Here is a 15,935-nt window from a genome sequence, read left to right as displayed (position 1 = left end):
AAATAATTTTTTAATTATTTAATTAGATAGATATATAAACTTTTTATTTTTTAATTGAGAATTTTTTATAGATAAAAAACATGTTAAAAAAAGCTTATATATTTATATTTTTTTATTAAAAAATAAAATTATTCGAGTATCAAATAACTAGTTTAGTATACAAATTTGGAAGTAATGAAGTTAAGCAGAAAGGATGCATTAAGAAAATTAATTGATAAAGGATCACAAATTGAAAAACAATTAATTAATAAAGGATCTCATTAAATCGTTGTTTGATTATCGCTCGCTCTCTCTCTCTCTCGGCTTGCAGGGAAGAAAAGAAAGAAACCGGAATTTTCCAGAAAACCCTAAAATGGCAGGGAGAAATCGCATCCCTCGTGAACTTTATAACGACAGGCGGGGATTCATCGTTGAACGACCATTCATTCGTGGCCATCCGATGCCACAGCCTGCTTTCTTGGAGGAGGAGCTTGAGATGCAACATGCTGAAATCCGACGCCTCTTGGGTGATAACCGTAGGCTGATCGAAGATCGTATGGGTCTGCAGCAAGAGCTTGGCGCTGCAAAGGAAGAGCTTCATCGAATGAATATTGTGATTGCTGAAATTCGTGCAGAACAAGATGTGCTTATCAAGAAGGGATTGAAGCTTGAGGCTGATCTTCGTGTGACTGAGCCTTTGAAGAATGAGACTGTACAACTCCGTGCGGAGATTCAGAAGCTGAGTAGTTCGAAGCAGGAACTGGTTGGGCAAGTCCAAACCCTGAAACAAGATGTTGCGAGACTGCAAGCTGATAATCACCAAATTCCTCTTTTACGGGGTGAGATTGAGGGCTTGCACCAGGAGCTAATGCATACTAGGTTGGTTGGATTGCCTTGGTTGTTTGTGGTTGGATTGCCTATTTCTTTCTTCAATTGTGATTTTTTTTTTCTAGAGCTGCAATTGAATATGAAAAGAAGGCCAACATTGAGTTGGTGGAGCAGAGACAATCAATGGAGAAGAATTTGGTTTCCATGGCACGTGAAGTTGAAAAGCTACGTGTAGAGCTTTCTAGTTCTGATAATCGACCACCCTGGAGTGCTGCTGCTGGTATAACTGTGTTGTATGTTTGTTATTGTTTAGTTTAGCTGTTAACTGATGTGTTGAATTCTTATACTTGTTCTGTGTTTCTTTCAACTTTCCTCTCCTCATTTTGTCAATATTGGAGCTTAATGTGCTCTAGCTTAACAAAAGTCGAGATTAGTTTCTATTTCTGATTGTGATGGAGAGAGTCATCTACCCTCTCCTGCCAGTGCATCTATCATATAATTGACTTCCTGTTCACATGGGAGTTGAGATTGACTATATCAAGCCTTCTTGCTGTTCAACACATCCTTATCCTGTCTTTCCCACAGATTTTTGCTCATTCTTCATCAACTTAGCTGAAATATTTAGTACATTTTCCTTGTTTGGTTGGTGTCAGCACTATAGCTTTGCTTCTAATCTCCTTAACTTGATCTGTTTTGGTGGAAGGTGGATCATATGGGATGAAGTTCGGTATTCCAGAAGGGGCTTTTCCTCCTCCATATGGGGATGGGTATGCAGTTCATCTGGTAGGTGCGCTCGTATAATTAGGAATTAGGTTTGTGTTTTTAGTGATTACCAAGTTGAATGCTCTTTTTTTTTTTGAAAAAAAAAAAAAAACTTACTTTGTTGCTCAGGGTGCTGCTGACAAGGGTCCTTTCTATGGCCCTGGTCCTGCTTCATGGGAGAAGCCCCGCATGCCTCGTCGTTGAGATGGTTCTGTTCAAATCCAAGAAGTGCAAAGTTGTTACTCTGGCTGCCTGTTCCTGCCAATATCTCAATAGTCGAGGAGTGTCTTTCATCTATATGTGTATGATGAACCAGTAGTCTTTTATTGATCAACTTTTCTAGCTATTCTAAAATGCTTTTTCATAGGAATTTGTTACTGCTTTATTTAATTAGTAGAAACCTTGGTTTTCCATTTCATAATATAATGGTAATTTTCAATGTTGTGACTGCCCTTTTTAGCTTTAAGTATCGATGTAAATCATCTCTTCTGACTGAGCTGGGTGAAGGCTAGAAACAATTTTGTTTGATATTAGTTGCTAGGGAATCAATGAAGTAATGCCTGGAGGCATATAGGTAGTGGGATTACATAAGCGCAGCCAATTCTTTTGGTCGAACAAAATGTAGATTTTGAAGCTTACAGTTTTGCAATTGCAATGTGCTCAAGGTGCTATAGGTTAGCGGGTTTGCTGTTTATTAGACATGACAAGACAATTTATTCCTTAGGTCCAAGGTATTTAGGGTGTGGCTTGCTGTAGAAGGATATGTTCTGAATGCATGTCATTCTGTGCAGTATGATTAGGACAAGAGATTTTGTATATCATAGGATATTCTGTACATAATTAAGTAATTTTCTGTTGGTATATGATTGGAGATCATGCTGTTCCTTTCTGGCACATAAGGAGATAGAAAGTCCTTTTTGCAATGTATCTGCGTCAATAGTGCAATCATTCCATTGTCGTAGTTTCTCTTATGAGATACAGAGCTTAATCATGCAGTATAGGAGTTGCAGAATATGATACTATTTGAAAACGAATGCTTGTTTAATAGCACCATGGTTACAACTGAGTTGTTCTGCTCTAGACATTCCTTCAGGCAAGAAGCTTGGGATGTCATGAATTTGAGATGGAATTGTTTAGGTTCTCATGATTGATAGAAATTTTTCTTGAGTTATCTCTTACATGGTTTTATATTCTTCTATTCATGTTTAGTTTACAATAGAAGCTTACTGTTTGGTCCCTACAACTCCATATGAAGTGTTTAGCAGTATGGATTACTGCTATAGAGTAGCTTTTGAAGATTGACTTTTGCTAATGTTATAGGGTTGTAGCTTAGAGTATGCGTGTAGGGAATTTCTTGCAAATGCTCGTTCTGTTTTTATACTCTATTTACTAGGCCCTGTCATTTTTTTTTTTGGTGTGGAGGATACACCATAGGGTCTTGGTTTTCATTTTGGTGGTTCATGATTGGAGCTATTTTGGACAAAGGAAAAGAACTGATCTCATATTAGAGGGTTTAGATTGTCAAGTTGACACTTGACAGGTATGATGTGGTTAGCCATTCTAAAGCTTCCCATTTTGATTGGATTTGATTAGTGACCGGAGGTGGCTGTGTGGAGATAGAATTGGTGCAGCTTGTGGAAAGGTATAGTATATTTTTTGGATTCTTGGATGGACTTATTGGAATGTATGCATCCCATTTTTCAGCACTTCAAAAATGTGTGTGGAAATTGGATGGTGACATCCCTAGACTTGAATCTTGGATGGAAGTGATTGCCAATTTCCTCCCTGATCAAAATTTTCCTGGCTTTCATCCTATCTATGGCTATGCGACATTGTTACAACCCTTATTTCAGCACACGCTCTCTAATTCTTCATCTAATTTGTTCTGCAACACAATTTAGTCAAATATATAATGGTTGCCTCCATGGATACCAAGTCACTTCTTCATGCATCAAGATAAAGCATGGAATTCCTGAAGGAAATGGGCATGTAGTGTTACAACTTACAAGAGGCTGGCTACTATACGCGTCATAGGCAGGTATTCTGCTTCTGTTATGAGTTTCATGGATCTAAATTCTAAAGTCTTTCCTTAAAGCTAATTTTGGTGACTTCTATTCTTCCTACTTGCTGTCATTATTTATTTGTTGATACTTAATGATTAGTTTAGATCTATGTAAGAGTATGTCGTTCAAATGGGCTGTAGGTGTCCAAGTTCTCATATCTTGTTGCAGTTCATCTGTACAAGTTGAACCCTTTTCTCTTCAGTTACATCCTTGCCGGGTAATTTTTTGGCGCATAGATATGAATTTTGCAGTTGAACCAGTATAGATCTGTTAAGTTGGTGTTCAAAATGCTACAAGGTGGATGACTGTCCCACTCATGTCAGAGAAATTGTAGAAGAGCAAGATAGCCTCTAAGATTTTACTTGAGGATGGCATGAGATGATATTTGGCTGGCTAAATTATTGTATTGTTGAATATATTGGAGGTTGTGATAGTTGCCTCTTGATGTTTACTTATTGAGACATTAATGAGGATTGGGTATGAGTATATGTGTTTGTAATATCAGGATAGGTTTTTGGGCTATACTAGATAGTATGCTGAAGTAGTAGAGGTGGACCAAAGAGATCTTGGGTTGATGTTGATGTCCTTTAAATCATGTCTATTTCTATAGAGCCATGAGATAATTCTAGCAATTGAACAAGTATATAGGAACCAGCTTCTGTTGGTTTGTGTAGATGAAATGGCTGTATAGATAATAATCACAACCATTCTTTTGGTATGGCACGACATATTTTGGTGGCCTTACTTTAATATGAGTGTAACAAACTGCGTGTTTTATCACCCATGCCGACTCCTATCAACTTAGATGAATATCTTCTCAACTTATAATCTATTACCTTGTTACAGTTTTTGCTTTTTGATTCAAAGAAGATGCTAATCATAGTCAGCTTCTTGTATAAATTGGACTATTAGCGCCTGCAATTTTAGTTTATTAGCCTCTTAACTATCTTGGTGGTCTTACTTTAGGGCTTTTTATGTCCGGAACAGTGACCTAAGGCAAAGATGTCTTTGGTTCGAAGGACATCTCAGGTTTATCTGTCAGGTGTAAGCTCCAAAGGAGTCGTCTGAACGAGAGTAGGTTCAGGGAATTAGCTTTTCTGTTCAAAGAAGATGCTAAGCATAGTCAGCTTCTTGTATAAATTGGACAATTATTGCTTACAGTTTATAGTTTATTAGCCTTTTGTTATCTTAGAGCTTGTTATGTGATATAGGTTCCGTGAGAAGTTTACCTGAAGTAGGGTTCTGGCATAACATGAAATTTATCAGTCTTGTGAAATGGCGATTGCATTATTGTCAGGATAGGCATTTCTGCACCTAGTTGTTGAGAATTATGTCAACAATTCAAAGAAACATCAGATTCATAGCTATGACAGTTGCTAGTTTCTTTTTTCCCTGTATCTACGGTCATTTTAGGTAAATGTAACTATTGAACATTATGAGGCACGGTGGGCGAAGGCGAAGAGTTGTTGATTCAAAGGATACCTCAGGTTTTTCTTTGTTTGGTGAAAGTACCAAAGGAGTCAACTAAATGAGACTAGGTTCAGTGAAACAGCCTGTGACATAAATTAAAGCTGCTAGTATGATTGTGGACTCAGAGATGGGTGTGAAATGGAGTTCCTAGGCTGCACAATGTATCTTTTCATCTGTTGTCTAGTTGATAATTTATCATCGAAGCTTTTCTAAGATTAATTTTCTTGTGTACAATTTTTTTTTGTATGTTGCTCTTGTATCACTTGACATTACCAAATTCGGGATAACTTTTAATTTATACTATCTTAATGTTCTGCAGATGAAAGACTGATTCTTAGTGTGACAAAGGTTAAGAAAGTTTTTGAATCTCTTTGGTACTAGTCACTTCCCTCCCATCCCATCAGGAAGTTTGAAAATGCAACGCCAATCAGGGAGGTACCGTGGAGACTAAAGCATCATGGTGGGCAAGAAGTCAGGTATATGTCTTCTGTGGTTGTTCTCTTTTGAGTTTTGAACGGGATAAAATTATGCCTTGCTTCTAGAATGATTTAAAAATAGAAAGAGCAGTCATCTGTTTTTTTATGCAACAAAACGGACAGGTAAAATCAAAATAATGTTGTATTTTAATGTGTTTATTCCAATAATATTTTCGAAGTCACCTATATTGTAATGATGAAACCAACAAATAACTTTAATGTCAAACTAGCATGCTACTCAAAACAGATGCCCTTCCATGCAGTTTTATATTCAATGAGCCAAAAATGGTGACTTATAGGATTTATTTTTTTGTATGGGCAGGAGCTCCCAGTCTTGTAGATGTTTAATGGTTTTTGAAACCATCAACTGTTAATTTTATCTAAAAAAAACTACATGAAAAGAGAGAAGTTTTAAGCTACAATCTGCTAAAGCATGATCTCAATTATAGTTTCTAGTTTGTACTCGACTTTTGATCAATTTAGTTATAGCTTTGCTTTCCCATTGTTTCATACATCGTAGCAGTAACTACTCACAAGCTTAGCAGTAACTACTCACAAGCATGGGGCTGGTTTGAAGTATATGGTTTTCACAGATGCATTCTCATATTTTTGTATTTGTGGATTTTGGCGAGCTTCATCTTGCACCTAATTCTGACCAGTTAGGTTCTGGCAGTATAGCTTTTTCAACGTTCAACTTATTTCTGTATTGCAAAGAGAATTTTGTTTATTTTAACCGATGAGGAACTGGTGGGCAGTAACTTTAGTGGAATGGTGAGATCATCACAGGAAATACATGACCAGGCCTTTTTTCAAATATAGTCCTTTTCCTCCTTTTCTACATTACGTTATCTTGTTATCCAATATATGAAAGTGAATCTCATGTTGCCTAGTATCCATTCTCAGGTGAAGGAGACGAGAAGGGAGAAGGGAATCCTCGAGGGGATTGTCCCGCTCTAACACGTTATACTATCATTGAATCTAGTCAAATACTTCATTTTCGTTCTTCTTCTCAAGTGTTGTAGAAAAGAAAGAAATTAACTCTTAACAGCTTCAGGTTGGACAGAGGCCGCCAGCAGGAATCAAAAGCAACTTCTCCAGAACCTGGCACATAATTTGGTCGAGAATAATTCCTTAATCCTGCCTTCTTGAGCAACAATTCTAGATGCTAATATTGTTCTCACGAAATCAAGACTTGGTATCTGTTCGGTCAATTTTTATAGCAGAGTTGTGCACTATTTTGAGAATGGTTTTACATGTTGAGTTCGCACAAGGCCTCATGTTCCACTATCTCAGAAGTGTGAACAATACGTGAAGGATGTGTGGTGGGTTACAAAAATTGCCTTGCTTCTATTCTAGATGTCAACGGCCGAGTGCTAACTTTTTAGCATCCCTAACAATAACATAATGTATCACTTGCTGGCTTGCTTGACAGACCTGGCATACTAGTTCATCTCTTCATCTATGTTCTCATTGTTAATTTCCCCCTTCTTTTATAGGGATATCCCCCTATACATAATCAGTCACCGGCATGCCATTGTTTTAGTGTTGGGTGGTGTTTGACACAATTTTTATTTCTGTTTTTAGGTGTTTTTAGTTTTAAAAAGTATTAAATTGATTTTTTTAATGTTTTTTAATGTATTGATGTTAAAAATAAAAATAACTGAACTAAAAAAAATATTATTTTAATGTATAGAAAAATAGCATTTGTCAGTTTTGCAAATGTTTTCTAATAAATTAATGTCCAATTATTCTTTCAAGTTCATAAATTTGATAAAAGATAATTTTTTTAATATTTTATTTTATCTTATCAATTATTTTTCAAATAGAATATTAGGATAAATACTTTATCTTAATAATACATGTTAAAGGTAAGAGCAAGATAATTTTTTTAATATTTTATTTTATCTTATCAATTCTTTTCCAAATGGAATATTAAGATAAGTATTTTATTTTATATATTATTCTCAAACACAATTTTGTTAGTGTTTCTTCATCTGTTTTGTCTGATTTTTTAATTGTCTTTTTCACCCCAAGATACTAATCAAACTCTACCAAATATTTGCATTGCTACTGCTTGGGGGACTAATAGTGCCAAATTAGGTTTCTATTGCTTAACAACTTCTGTATGTGGCTAATTTTTCTTTTCTCTTTTCACCTCCAACATTTGGGTTATGATTATGCTGAAATTCAGGAATACAAGCACCACTATTAAAACAATTATTAGTGAATATTAGTTAATTAGTTGGTTACATGTAATATTGATTTTTATTCATGTAAAATATATTTATAATTAATAAAGTTTTTTTTTTATTTTTAATATTTAAATTATATTTTATTAATAAATTTAGAGTAAAGATAAAGTTCATGGAACAATAATGTTTTAGTTAGAAAATTATAAAGTTGTTATAATTATAAGATTTCTATTCCTGGTCAATATTCTTTTAAAATTTGATTTATATTATGGTTTTTTTTTATGAAAAGAAATTGATGTTTTCATAAAAGATATCGGGTAATTCTACTAATTTTTTTTTAAATTTACTGTTATAACATGTCTTTAAAAAAAGAAAAAAACCCAAACATTGTACAAGTTTACAATGAGTTACAGGAAGGCATGCCATGGGTTTGACCTACTTGCGATTCCAGTCATGCCATTACCATCCAATTAAAACTCAAGTCACTCTTGTTAAGGCAACATGAACATAAACAGGTTCCAAGCAAAATCCAAAATCTGTTGCCAGCTGAAAGCATTTTTGAATAGTCATCATGGATTTAAAGCCTTGCCAGACGTGTTTCAGCATCTGACCTCGTCAAAAATTGGCAGCAACGACACTCAGTCCTCAACTTCTGTGTTGAAAATAAAACTGGGAAACATTGTGGTGATGTCCCTGCAAAATGAGTTCACACAAACACCGTATGAGTGATGGCCTTTCAAAGTACAGATTCAGAAGTGCAAAAGCTCATTTCACTTCCAAAGGAAGTTTCTGGGAAAGGCTATATGAACATTTATTTTTTATTTTTTTATTTTTAATTAACGTGGGTGTCCGGACCAGCTTGTGCGTATCTCGACTAATCCCCCGGACCCTGAAGTTAACGACCATACAAGCCTTCAGTGATCCTGAGGAGACTCGAACTCGTGATCATTAAAGAGCAAACACAAGACCTAACCAGTTGAGTTACCCCTCAAAATTCTATATGAACATTTTTACTATACCATCCTCCGTATCAACCTCTTTCAAGACCCATATGTTCCACATCTTTCCTCTTCTTTAGAAGCATTAAATCCAATCCTTGTGAGATCCCTTTGCAAAATCAAGGAAGTAAATTTGAAAAGAGAAATCGAGAAACATCCTTTCAAACATGAAAATTTTACTTCTTTCCACAGGTGCTCTGTCCTTACTAGAATCAATGCTGGGTTCAAGCACAACAATCATTACCAAACAGATGAAAATCAATGCCGACGGATGCTAAGCAAAATAGTTAGCTAGCAAAAACTGAACTTGGTAACAGAGAGAAATCATTGTCTTAACAAGAATGAGAAGGGGACGAGGAGGCAGGTTACCTTAAATAAGGAAGTGTCATATTTTTCAAGAGGTTTGGGTGCTGAGTAGCAAATGCCTTCCATTCTACTTTGTTAATTTTACCATCCTTGTCAGCATCAGCATCTGCAAATGTCTGGGATATATATGGAAGCCAACACTGTGAATGTCAAAAGCTTTGAAAGGAAAGAGGAAAGAAGTGGAACTGAAAGAAGCACAGAAGGAACAAATTTTAGCTTAGAAACCAGCTTTCTTTACTTTGTCAATGATAACTTCAAGACTTTCCTCTGAGATCTGCAACCCAGACTCCAACAAAATGGCATTTAACATCTGCCGGACCTGAAAACTACCTGTTAGTGGCTGATCAACACATGAAAGAACAGTATTACATGCACATGTTCGTGATTTTGATGTTGCAATCTGGCTAGTCATAATAGAAACAAAGGGATACTCACTTCTTCCCGCTCGATAAAACCAGTCTGTCTCAAATCATACAACCTAAATGCGACTGCATGAAACCAAAGGAAGAAAGAAACCAATGGTTTTTAACACGAAAATCTAAGCTCTAATCACATAAAGTAAACAGCTAAAGAAGGCTGCATTATTCGCAAAAACACTCACAGTCAATTTTAGCCTCCATGGGAGCGCGAGGATGAAAAACACTGAGTGCATGGGCAAATTCTTCAAATTCAATTACCCCATTTTTCTTCTCATCGAAAAGAGCAAATAACTAGAAGAAATGGTGAGGTATGAGCTAATGAGTTACAAATCCAAAGGAAAGATGATCGAAAGTCATGCGCTGGGTGGATAAAAAAGAAAGAAAGAAGAAGCTATAGCTGCAGCCTAAGAGCTAGGGTATTCCTAATGCAAACTAGTTTAAGATTGTAAAAGAAAGAAACTGACGATGCTTGATACCATGTTCAGTATCATATGGGAATAGAGCTCTATCAATGAGTTCTTTGATGCACATATACATCCACCCCATGATCCAAAAAGCCACATAAGTTACTGAAATGCATTCTTGTGGCTAGCAACATGACTAGATTGGTGATCTTACTTCCCAACAATCATATGAAATGGACGAACAGTGCGTAAATTTGAAAAAAAGAGTTATAGGCTGGCACACTGAATCTACCCTGTCCAAGATGAGGTTGTCACCAGCTGGAGTTTTCAGCAGGGCCAATTTGAGGTCTTCCTTCAAATCACAAAGGAAACAAGGATAAGTTCAGTATATTAATTGACTTCTACAGTGATTATAATTGCCTAGAACACCTTTTCTTTTTTCTTTTTTTTTCCTATCTCTATTATTATCTGCGAAGGAAATTGTACTTCTCTAAACTAGCCTTTCAAATTAGCTCAAAGCTCTTCAAATCTATCTCAATTAAGTACAGTACTAACACATAAAATTCAACGAAGAAATCCCATAAGAATTAAGAAAAATCAGAACAAAAACGCATGCATATACAGGAAATAAAAGAGGGAAGAGATTTGATTTACTTTGTGTATAAGGCCATCATCAATAACAGAACTGCTCAACTTCTTGAACAACTCAAGCAATGCCTCAACTTCATTGACTGTAACTGCAATATCACCAGCACCAACAAACACATAACGTCAAAAACTAAAAACCATAACCATTAGTTCCTGACAGAGTGGAAAAGAGCAAAACATACAGAGAGAGTTGCTAGCTATCCTACGGAGGTCATCAATGGTGTATTGGAGCTTCTTGGGAGGAAGGTGGCGATCAAAGCAAGCAGTAAAACTCAATACCACAGCTTGTATAATACCGATTAAAGGTATAAACACTGCACAGATTCTTTCACTTATTTCCAAAGAGCTTGAGCTTCTGTCCATTCACAGATATATATATATATATACACACACGCAAAAGAGCACTCTACTTGATAAGAAATTGGATAAGTCTATATCATTAATGTGATTATATGAACGTTTTTCTCCTGGCTTCTTTTCTTTTCCTTTCTTTTCTTCCCTTGGTATCTCACTGACCAAACAGAGTGAAAGGGAGTGTAGAATTCTTTGTTTTTTTTTTTTTTTTTTCCTGGGAAAGAAAACAGTGCAATAGATAATGGGATACAGGCACAGATGCTAATCATATTTGGTAATCTTAAACTCCAAGTTCTCCAACTATAAACCTCGTAAGATTATGTAATAGCTAATTGTATCATGACAATGTCAGAACGATGACATCAATGCTGTCTTAGTAATTTTTTCTTTTTTTAATTCTTACAATATATATATATATATATATATATATATATATTAATGTTGTTACATTTGATCAGAGCAAATCAACAACAAATAAATTAATGTTAATGGTTTATTGATAAAATAACATAAAATCATTAAATTATGCTTGTTTATATCATAACTTAAAATGTTACATGTTTATAAATATATATATATATGTAAGTTTTTTTTTTTTTAATTTTTTTTATTACCTGGTGATTGAGACGTGTGTGGAAAAGATTAAAGAGGATGACCTGGGCAAGGCAAAGGATATACCTTGTCACTGTCTGTGGGCAAATGCCAGTGAGGAGAATTATTGAAAAGATGACAAGGCATTGCTATAACTCAATTATTGACATCGGCTCATTCCAATCATAGCGATTGACATGCCTTCCTGGGTCCATACCACTCTAATAATTTGTCATTGTTCAACTTTGTCCATCAATTTGTTTTATGATTTGATGCTAACGTCTTTTGCATTATTAAGTTTCATGTTTCACAAAGCAATTGAACATCAGAAATTTGATGAAAATATCTTTTAATCAGGTGAACACAATCATTTTTTTTAATTGGATTTAGTATTATGATATAAGATATTTTTTAATTTAAAATTCATCAAAATAATTTTTTTTAATTTTTATAATAGTATATTAAAATCATTTAAAAATACTTAAGAATATATCAATTTAATATATTTTTTAAAACAAAAGAAAATTTTTAAAAATTATAATGCAAAAACATACATTCAATTTAGAGATAATATTTTAAATGTTGGAAGAATTCAATTCAGAGCTACTCATCCAATGAAAATGATGATGAACTCTTTAAAGAGGTATAACTCAACTGATCAAGTCATGTATTTGCTTCTTAGAGATCACCAGTTCGAGTCTCACAAACCTTGGGATTATTGAAGGTTTACATGATCGTTAACTTCAGGACCCATAGAATTATATAATTGAGGTGTACGCAAGTTGGCCTGAACACCTATGTTAATAAAAAAAAAATGATAATGAGCTACTTGTATTTAAATTTCCTTTTCTTTGTTTTTTCATTTCTAATTATTGAATGTAAAAGCTACAAATTATTCAACATATATTTACATCAAATATTTCTTGCACAATAGTATATATGTTTTCCAAACTACGATCTCTTCAGGATTCGTCAAGTAGTGAAAATAGGAGGTAGCATGTTTGATCTTCTCCCCTTGACAGGACTCTTAGTATCAGGAAAGTTACCACCTCCATCAACAAGATCTTCAACAGCACCATCCTTAGTTACTCTCAAAGGATAGTTTACCAGGTGCACACCTTCCATGTCCACAACTTCTTCACCAGCGTAAACGTTCCACATTTGCTCCCCTACTAGACGCATCCTTTGTGCACATGCCAAGCTTTCAGGCTCTAGGAAAATTTCTTCATCAAGTCCTGTGTGTTCATACCACAGCGACATACGGTATGCTAGGATGTCACGAGGATTTCTCGTGTTTTCACCATTTTTGGGTTGGTAGCATCCTATTGCAATTTCAGTGTCACGTCTGCCGTCCATTGATCTTTGATTCACATTTGCAGATCCTATCAACATGTAAGCGTCGTCCACTGAAAAATCAAACACCAACAAAGAAATGAAACATAGTTGATTAGTGCATGATCACAGATTGTCCCCCGTTAAGTAGTTAAATTCACTAATTTTATGTATAAAGAGAGTCAAGATGTATAGCCAGTAGCTCTACTCATACCTATCATGAGCTTGGAATGGACATATACCATGAACCTCCTATGCTTTTGTGCATTCCAATATTGTGTTGAGGGATGCGGTGAATATGGAGGAACAAGCTCTCCCTTGTTCTCCTCTTCCCTATTTGCAAGGCAAAAGAAGTTCAGGTAATCTCTTGGGTGTCCTGGCTCACCACTTTCTTGTAATGCTTCTCCTACTAGCTTGTACATCATTGCCATTGTTTGTCTAGTCCAATGCAATATATCCTGAACTGGTTCACTGTCAGGCACCCCTTCAGGCCACATTGGCATCAATATATACACTGCAAATCTCTCTTTTGCTCTGATCTTGTTCACTACCTTGAGTGCAATCTCAATAGGTATTAGATTTGTGCATCCACAGTGCCTATCCTCATCCCACAATTGACACCCTCCTATGAAATATTGGTTTTCAATGTATATAAACCTCTCTGCACGCCTAATCGCTTCTACATAAGCTTCATGTATACTTCGCTCCACCCTCAAGTTTCTAGCCAAATGGATTGCCGAAACATGGTCGATTGACCGAAAAACTTGCACTTTCCAATTTCTGTCATTGGAAACGCTTGAAGGAAAAGGCTGGTGCATAAGATTTGGTATGGAGCTGATAGGGACTAATACAGAACCGTCACATTGCTTATTCCACCTTTGCTCAAAGTTGGTTAGTACATCCAAAGCAGCCTGACCTACAATACAAGCATGAGCATCATGCCATGGCTCTCTAGGCCCTCCTTTGCGAAGACTAGCACCAGCAATATTTGTCTGGTAGAAATCAAAACAATGTGATTCTGTGTTGAGTGTGTGAAACAAGGAATGTCTCTCTGTGTCATAGCGGCCATCACAAAGGTCTAATCCACCTACAAAACTCATTATTTCTCTCTCACTTATCGAATCACGTGCTCTGGCATCCACAGTTATAGTCTTCTGATGGTGAGCAAAGAGAGTAGGGAACTTATGGTGCAATCTTGGGCATAATTTGCATATTACTTTAGTATGTTTGAAGTAAGCAAAGGCATCCTCATCGTGAACTCCCATTACACCTTTGTTCTTAATGAATGGCAAGGATGTTTCATCGTCCCAAAGCATAACTCTCACTGCCACACCTTCCTCTCCTTTTCGCTTCAACAACTCACCAAGCATTACTCCTCTAGCATGAGGCATGTCAGTTTCAGGATCCCTAACCTGTCCAAGTTGCAGTAAATTGATCAGTTAGTTTCTCAAGACAAGAAGAAAAATAAAGGTAAGACTATATGCAAACTAATGGGGTTATATATTGTGATAGAGCTTCACTTACTAGCACCATCTTAGGATTGAAAGACCAGCCTGCAATATATATCAAATGCTTTGCTCCTTCAACGGCTTTGTAAACATCCTCCCATAATTTTGTAGGAGATCCACAAAGATCAAATGGAGGCTTAAAACTCGAGCAATGGTGAGCATCTTGATAGAGTGTAACATGACAGTTGGATCTTTGAGGAAATGTAGCGTTTCTTAGTCCCTGGAATTCACCGTTGTCGAGTATTTTTGCCCAAGTTGTCTCAAGTTCTGCTGGTTTAAACCACAGCATGAACCTGAGTTTGAGTTGAGGATTCGGCTTTCCGTTTTCCATGACCAGTGGAAAGAAGCCATTAATTAGGCTTGCCTCGGTGACAATCTTATGCGCTTGGATGTGGAATTTTCCCAAGATGGAGCACTTTGTTTTCATTGTGATGGTGATGGTTGAATCCAGAGAATGAGCACAGAGAATATGAAAAGTTTGATTCCAAACTCGATCACATTCATGGCTCGTCTTTGCTACCTTCTTGTTGCCTATCTTGATAGTCACGTAAGTGGGGCTTCCATTCATAAATATACACTACAGAACAGAATTTTTGGACAATAAGTGAGATCTTCTGCACGCTGTTAAGACCACACGCACACTATACATATATACATACATATCCAAGGCTCGATGAGTTCAAAAATCTTGAGACATGAAAGAATTAAAGAAGGGTTTATCCCTTTGCATATTTGGGTCAATCTTACTCGCCAAAAAGAACAATATTACATATGTAGCTACTCGAATGGCGGACTACTTACATTGAAGGGAAATGGTGGTGTATAAGGTGTTGCATCAAAGATGGTAGCTTCTAGTGTTCCATGGAGGAATTTTTGTTTTCCTTCCATTGCTAGCTAGTCTTACCTTCAAACAATAATAATCTCTCGAGAAACAAAAGGAGAGCTGGGAATAAAAATGTAAATTCAGTTCTGCTTTGGCATATGTGAGAGTCTAAGTCGTACCATGATATATATAACTTAGATGAGTGAATTCGGACAATTTCAAGAAGCAAATGAAAACTTGGAATGCAATGAATTGAATATATTTAATAGATTGGTAAAACTTGTAAGATTTTCCGTGCATTTTGCTAGTCGTAAAGTCAAATTAACCCTCAACTCTATAGACAAGAGATTTTACTTCACGTTTAAGTCTCTTAACCTCAAATCATACTTTTCGTCTAAGAACAATATCATATCATACATGCATGCATGCATATCCATCATTAAAATTGTTTTGATTGGTCCTTGTGTTAAAAATAACTCACAAAAAATTATATTTTTCTATTTTGTTATCACAGAAAATTAAAAACGGGACTATTAAAAATTAATAATTTCTTTATTGCAAGTCTCTTTTACTTCTTTTATGTTAACTAATGATATTATCGATTTATCATAGCTTCTTTTTTTTAATTTTTTATCATTGAGTGCATGACACAAATAAATTGATGGATATGTATATGATATGATATGATATGACATGATGATATTATAAAGTTTTCATGATAT

At 35.7% G+C, this 15,935-nt stretch overlaps 3 protein-coding genes across 9 annotated transcripts; 1 reads left to right on the top strand and 2 right to left on the bottom strand.

Moving 5' to 3' along the window:
* The first annotated feature begins 216 nt into the window (after positions 1-216).
* LOC18096741 (protein FLX-like 3) lies at positions 217-7,040 on the top strand. 5 transcript variants are annotated; one of them, XR_002981089.2, is made up of 5 exons: positions 226-858; positions 933-1,087; positions 1,511-1,590; positions 1,699-1,871; positions 5,422-5,571. XR_002981089.2 is itself a non-coding variant. In XM_024598348.2 (4 exons), the coding sequence occupies exons 1-4, from the start codon at positions 353-355 to the stop codon at positions 1,707-1,709; spliced, it is 756 nt and encodes a 251-aa protein (XP_024454116.1). In that variant the 5' UTR covers positions 221-352; the 3' UTR covers positions 1,710-2,008. The 5 variants fall into 5 exon arrangements, 2 of the variants coding, with proteins under 2 accessions (XP_024454116.1, XP_006385354.2); XR_002981090.2 differs by lacking the exons at positions 1,511-1,590; positions 1,699-1,871 and adding an exon at positions 6,482-7,040 and having other exon boundaries at positions 217-858; positions 5,422-5,578; XR_002981091.2 differs by lacking the exons at positions 1,511-1,590; positions 1,699-1,871 and adding an exon at positions 6,469-7,040 and having other exon boundaries at positions 217-858; positions 5,422-5,578.
* Positions 7,041-8,068: 1,028 nt separating this feature from the next.
* On the bottom strand, positions 8,069-11,231 carry LOC18096740 (calcineurin B-like protein 10). Of its 3 annotated transcripts, none has more exons than XM_024596515.2 (8): positions 10,788-11,231; positions 10,612-10,694; positions 10,250-10,309; positions 9,736-9,844; positions 9,570-9,622; positions 9,373-9,444; positions 9,138-9,250; positions 8,069-8,463 (listed from the first exon to the last, which is right to left on the bottom strand). In XM_024596515.2, the coding sequence occupies exons 1-8, from the start codon at positions 10,966-10,968 to the stop codon at positions 8,409-8,411; spliced, it is 726 nt and encodes a 241-aa protein (XP_024452283.1). In that variant the 5' UTR covers positions 10,969-11,231; the 3' UTR covers positions 8,069-8,408. The 3 variants fall into 3 exon arrangements, with proteins under 3 accessions (XP_024452283.1, XP_006385353.1, XP_024452284.1); XM_006385291.3 differs by having other exon boundaries at positions 9,373-9,453; positions 10,788-11,224; XM_024596516.2 differs by lacking the exon at positions 10,250-10,309 and having other exon boundaries at positions 9,373-9,453; positions 10,788-11,229.
* Positions 11,232-12,360: 1,129 nt separating this feature from the next.
* Positions 12,361-15,374, bottom strand: LOC18096739 (phospholipase D alpha 4). Its single transcript, XM_006385290.3, has 4 exons — positions 15,192-15,374; positions 14,407-14,967; positions 13,097-14,294; positions 12,361-12,956 (listed from the first exon to the last, which is right to left on the bottom strand). The coding sequence occupies exons 1-4, from the start codon at positions 15,276-15,278 to the stop codon at positions 12,523-12,525; spliced, it is 2,280 nt and encodes a 759-aa protein (XP_006385352.1). The 5' UTR covers positions 15,279-15,374; the 3' UTR covers positions 12,361-12,522.
* Between the last annotated feature and the right edge of the window lie 561 nt (positions 15,375-15,935).

Source organism: Populus trichocarpa, chromosome 3 (assembly GCF_000002775.5).
Source record: "Populus trichocarpa isolate Nisqually-1 chromosome 3, P.trichocarpa_v4.1, whole genome shotgun sequence".
Classification (NCBI taxonomy): Eukaryota; Viridiplantae; Streptophyta; class Magnoliopsida; order Malpighiales; family Salicaceae; genus Populus; species Populus trichocarpa.
The sequence above is the reverse complement of the archived record's forward strand: the minus strand, read 5'-3'. Positions and strand labels throughout refer to the sequence as shown.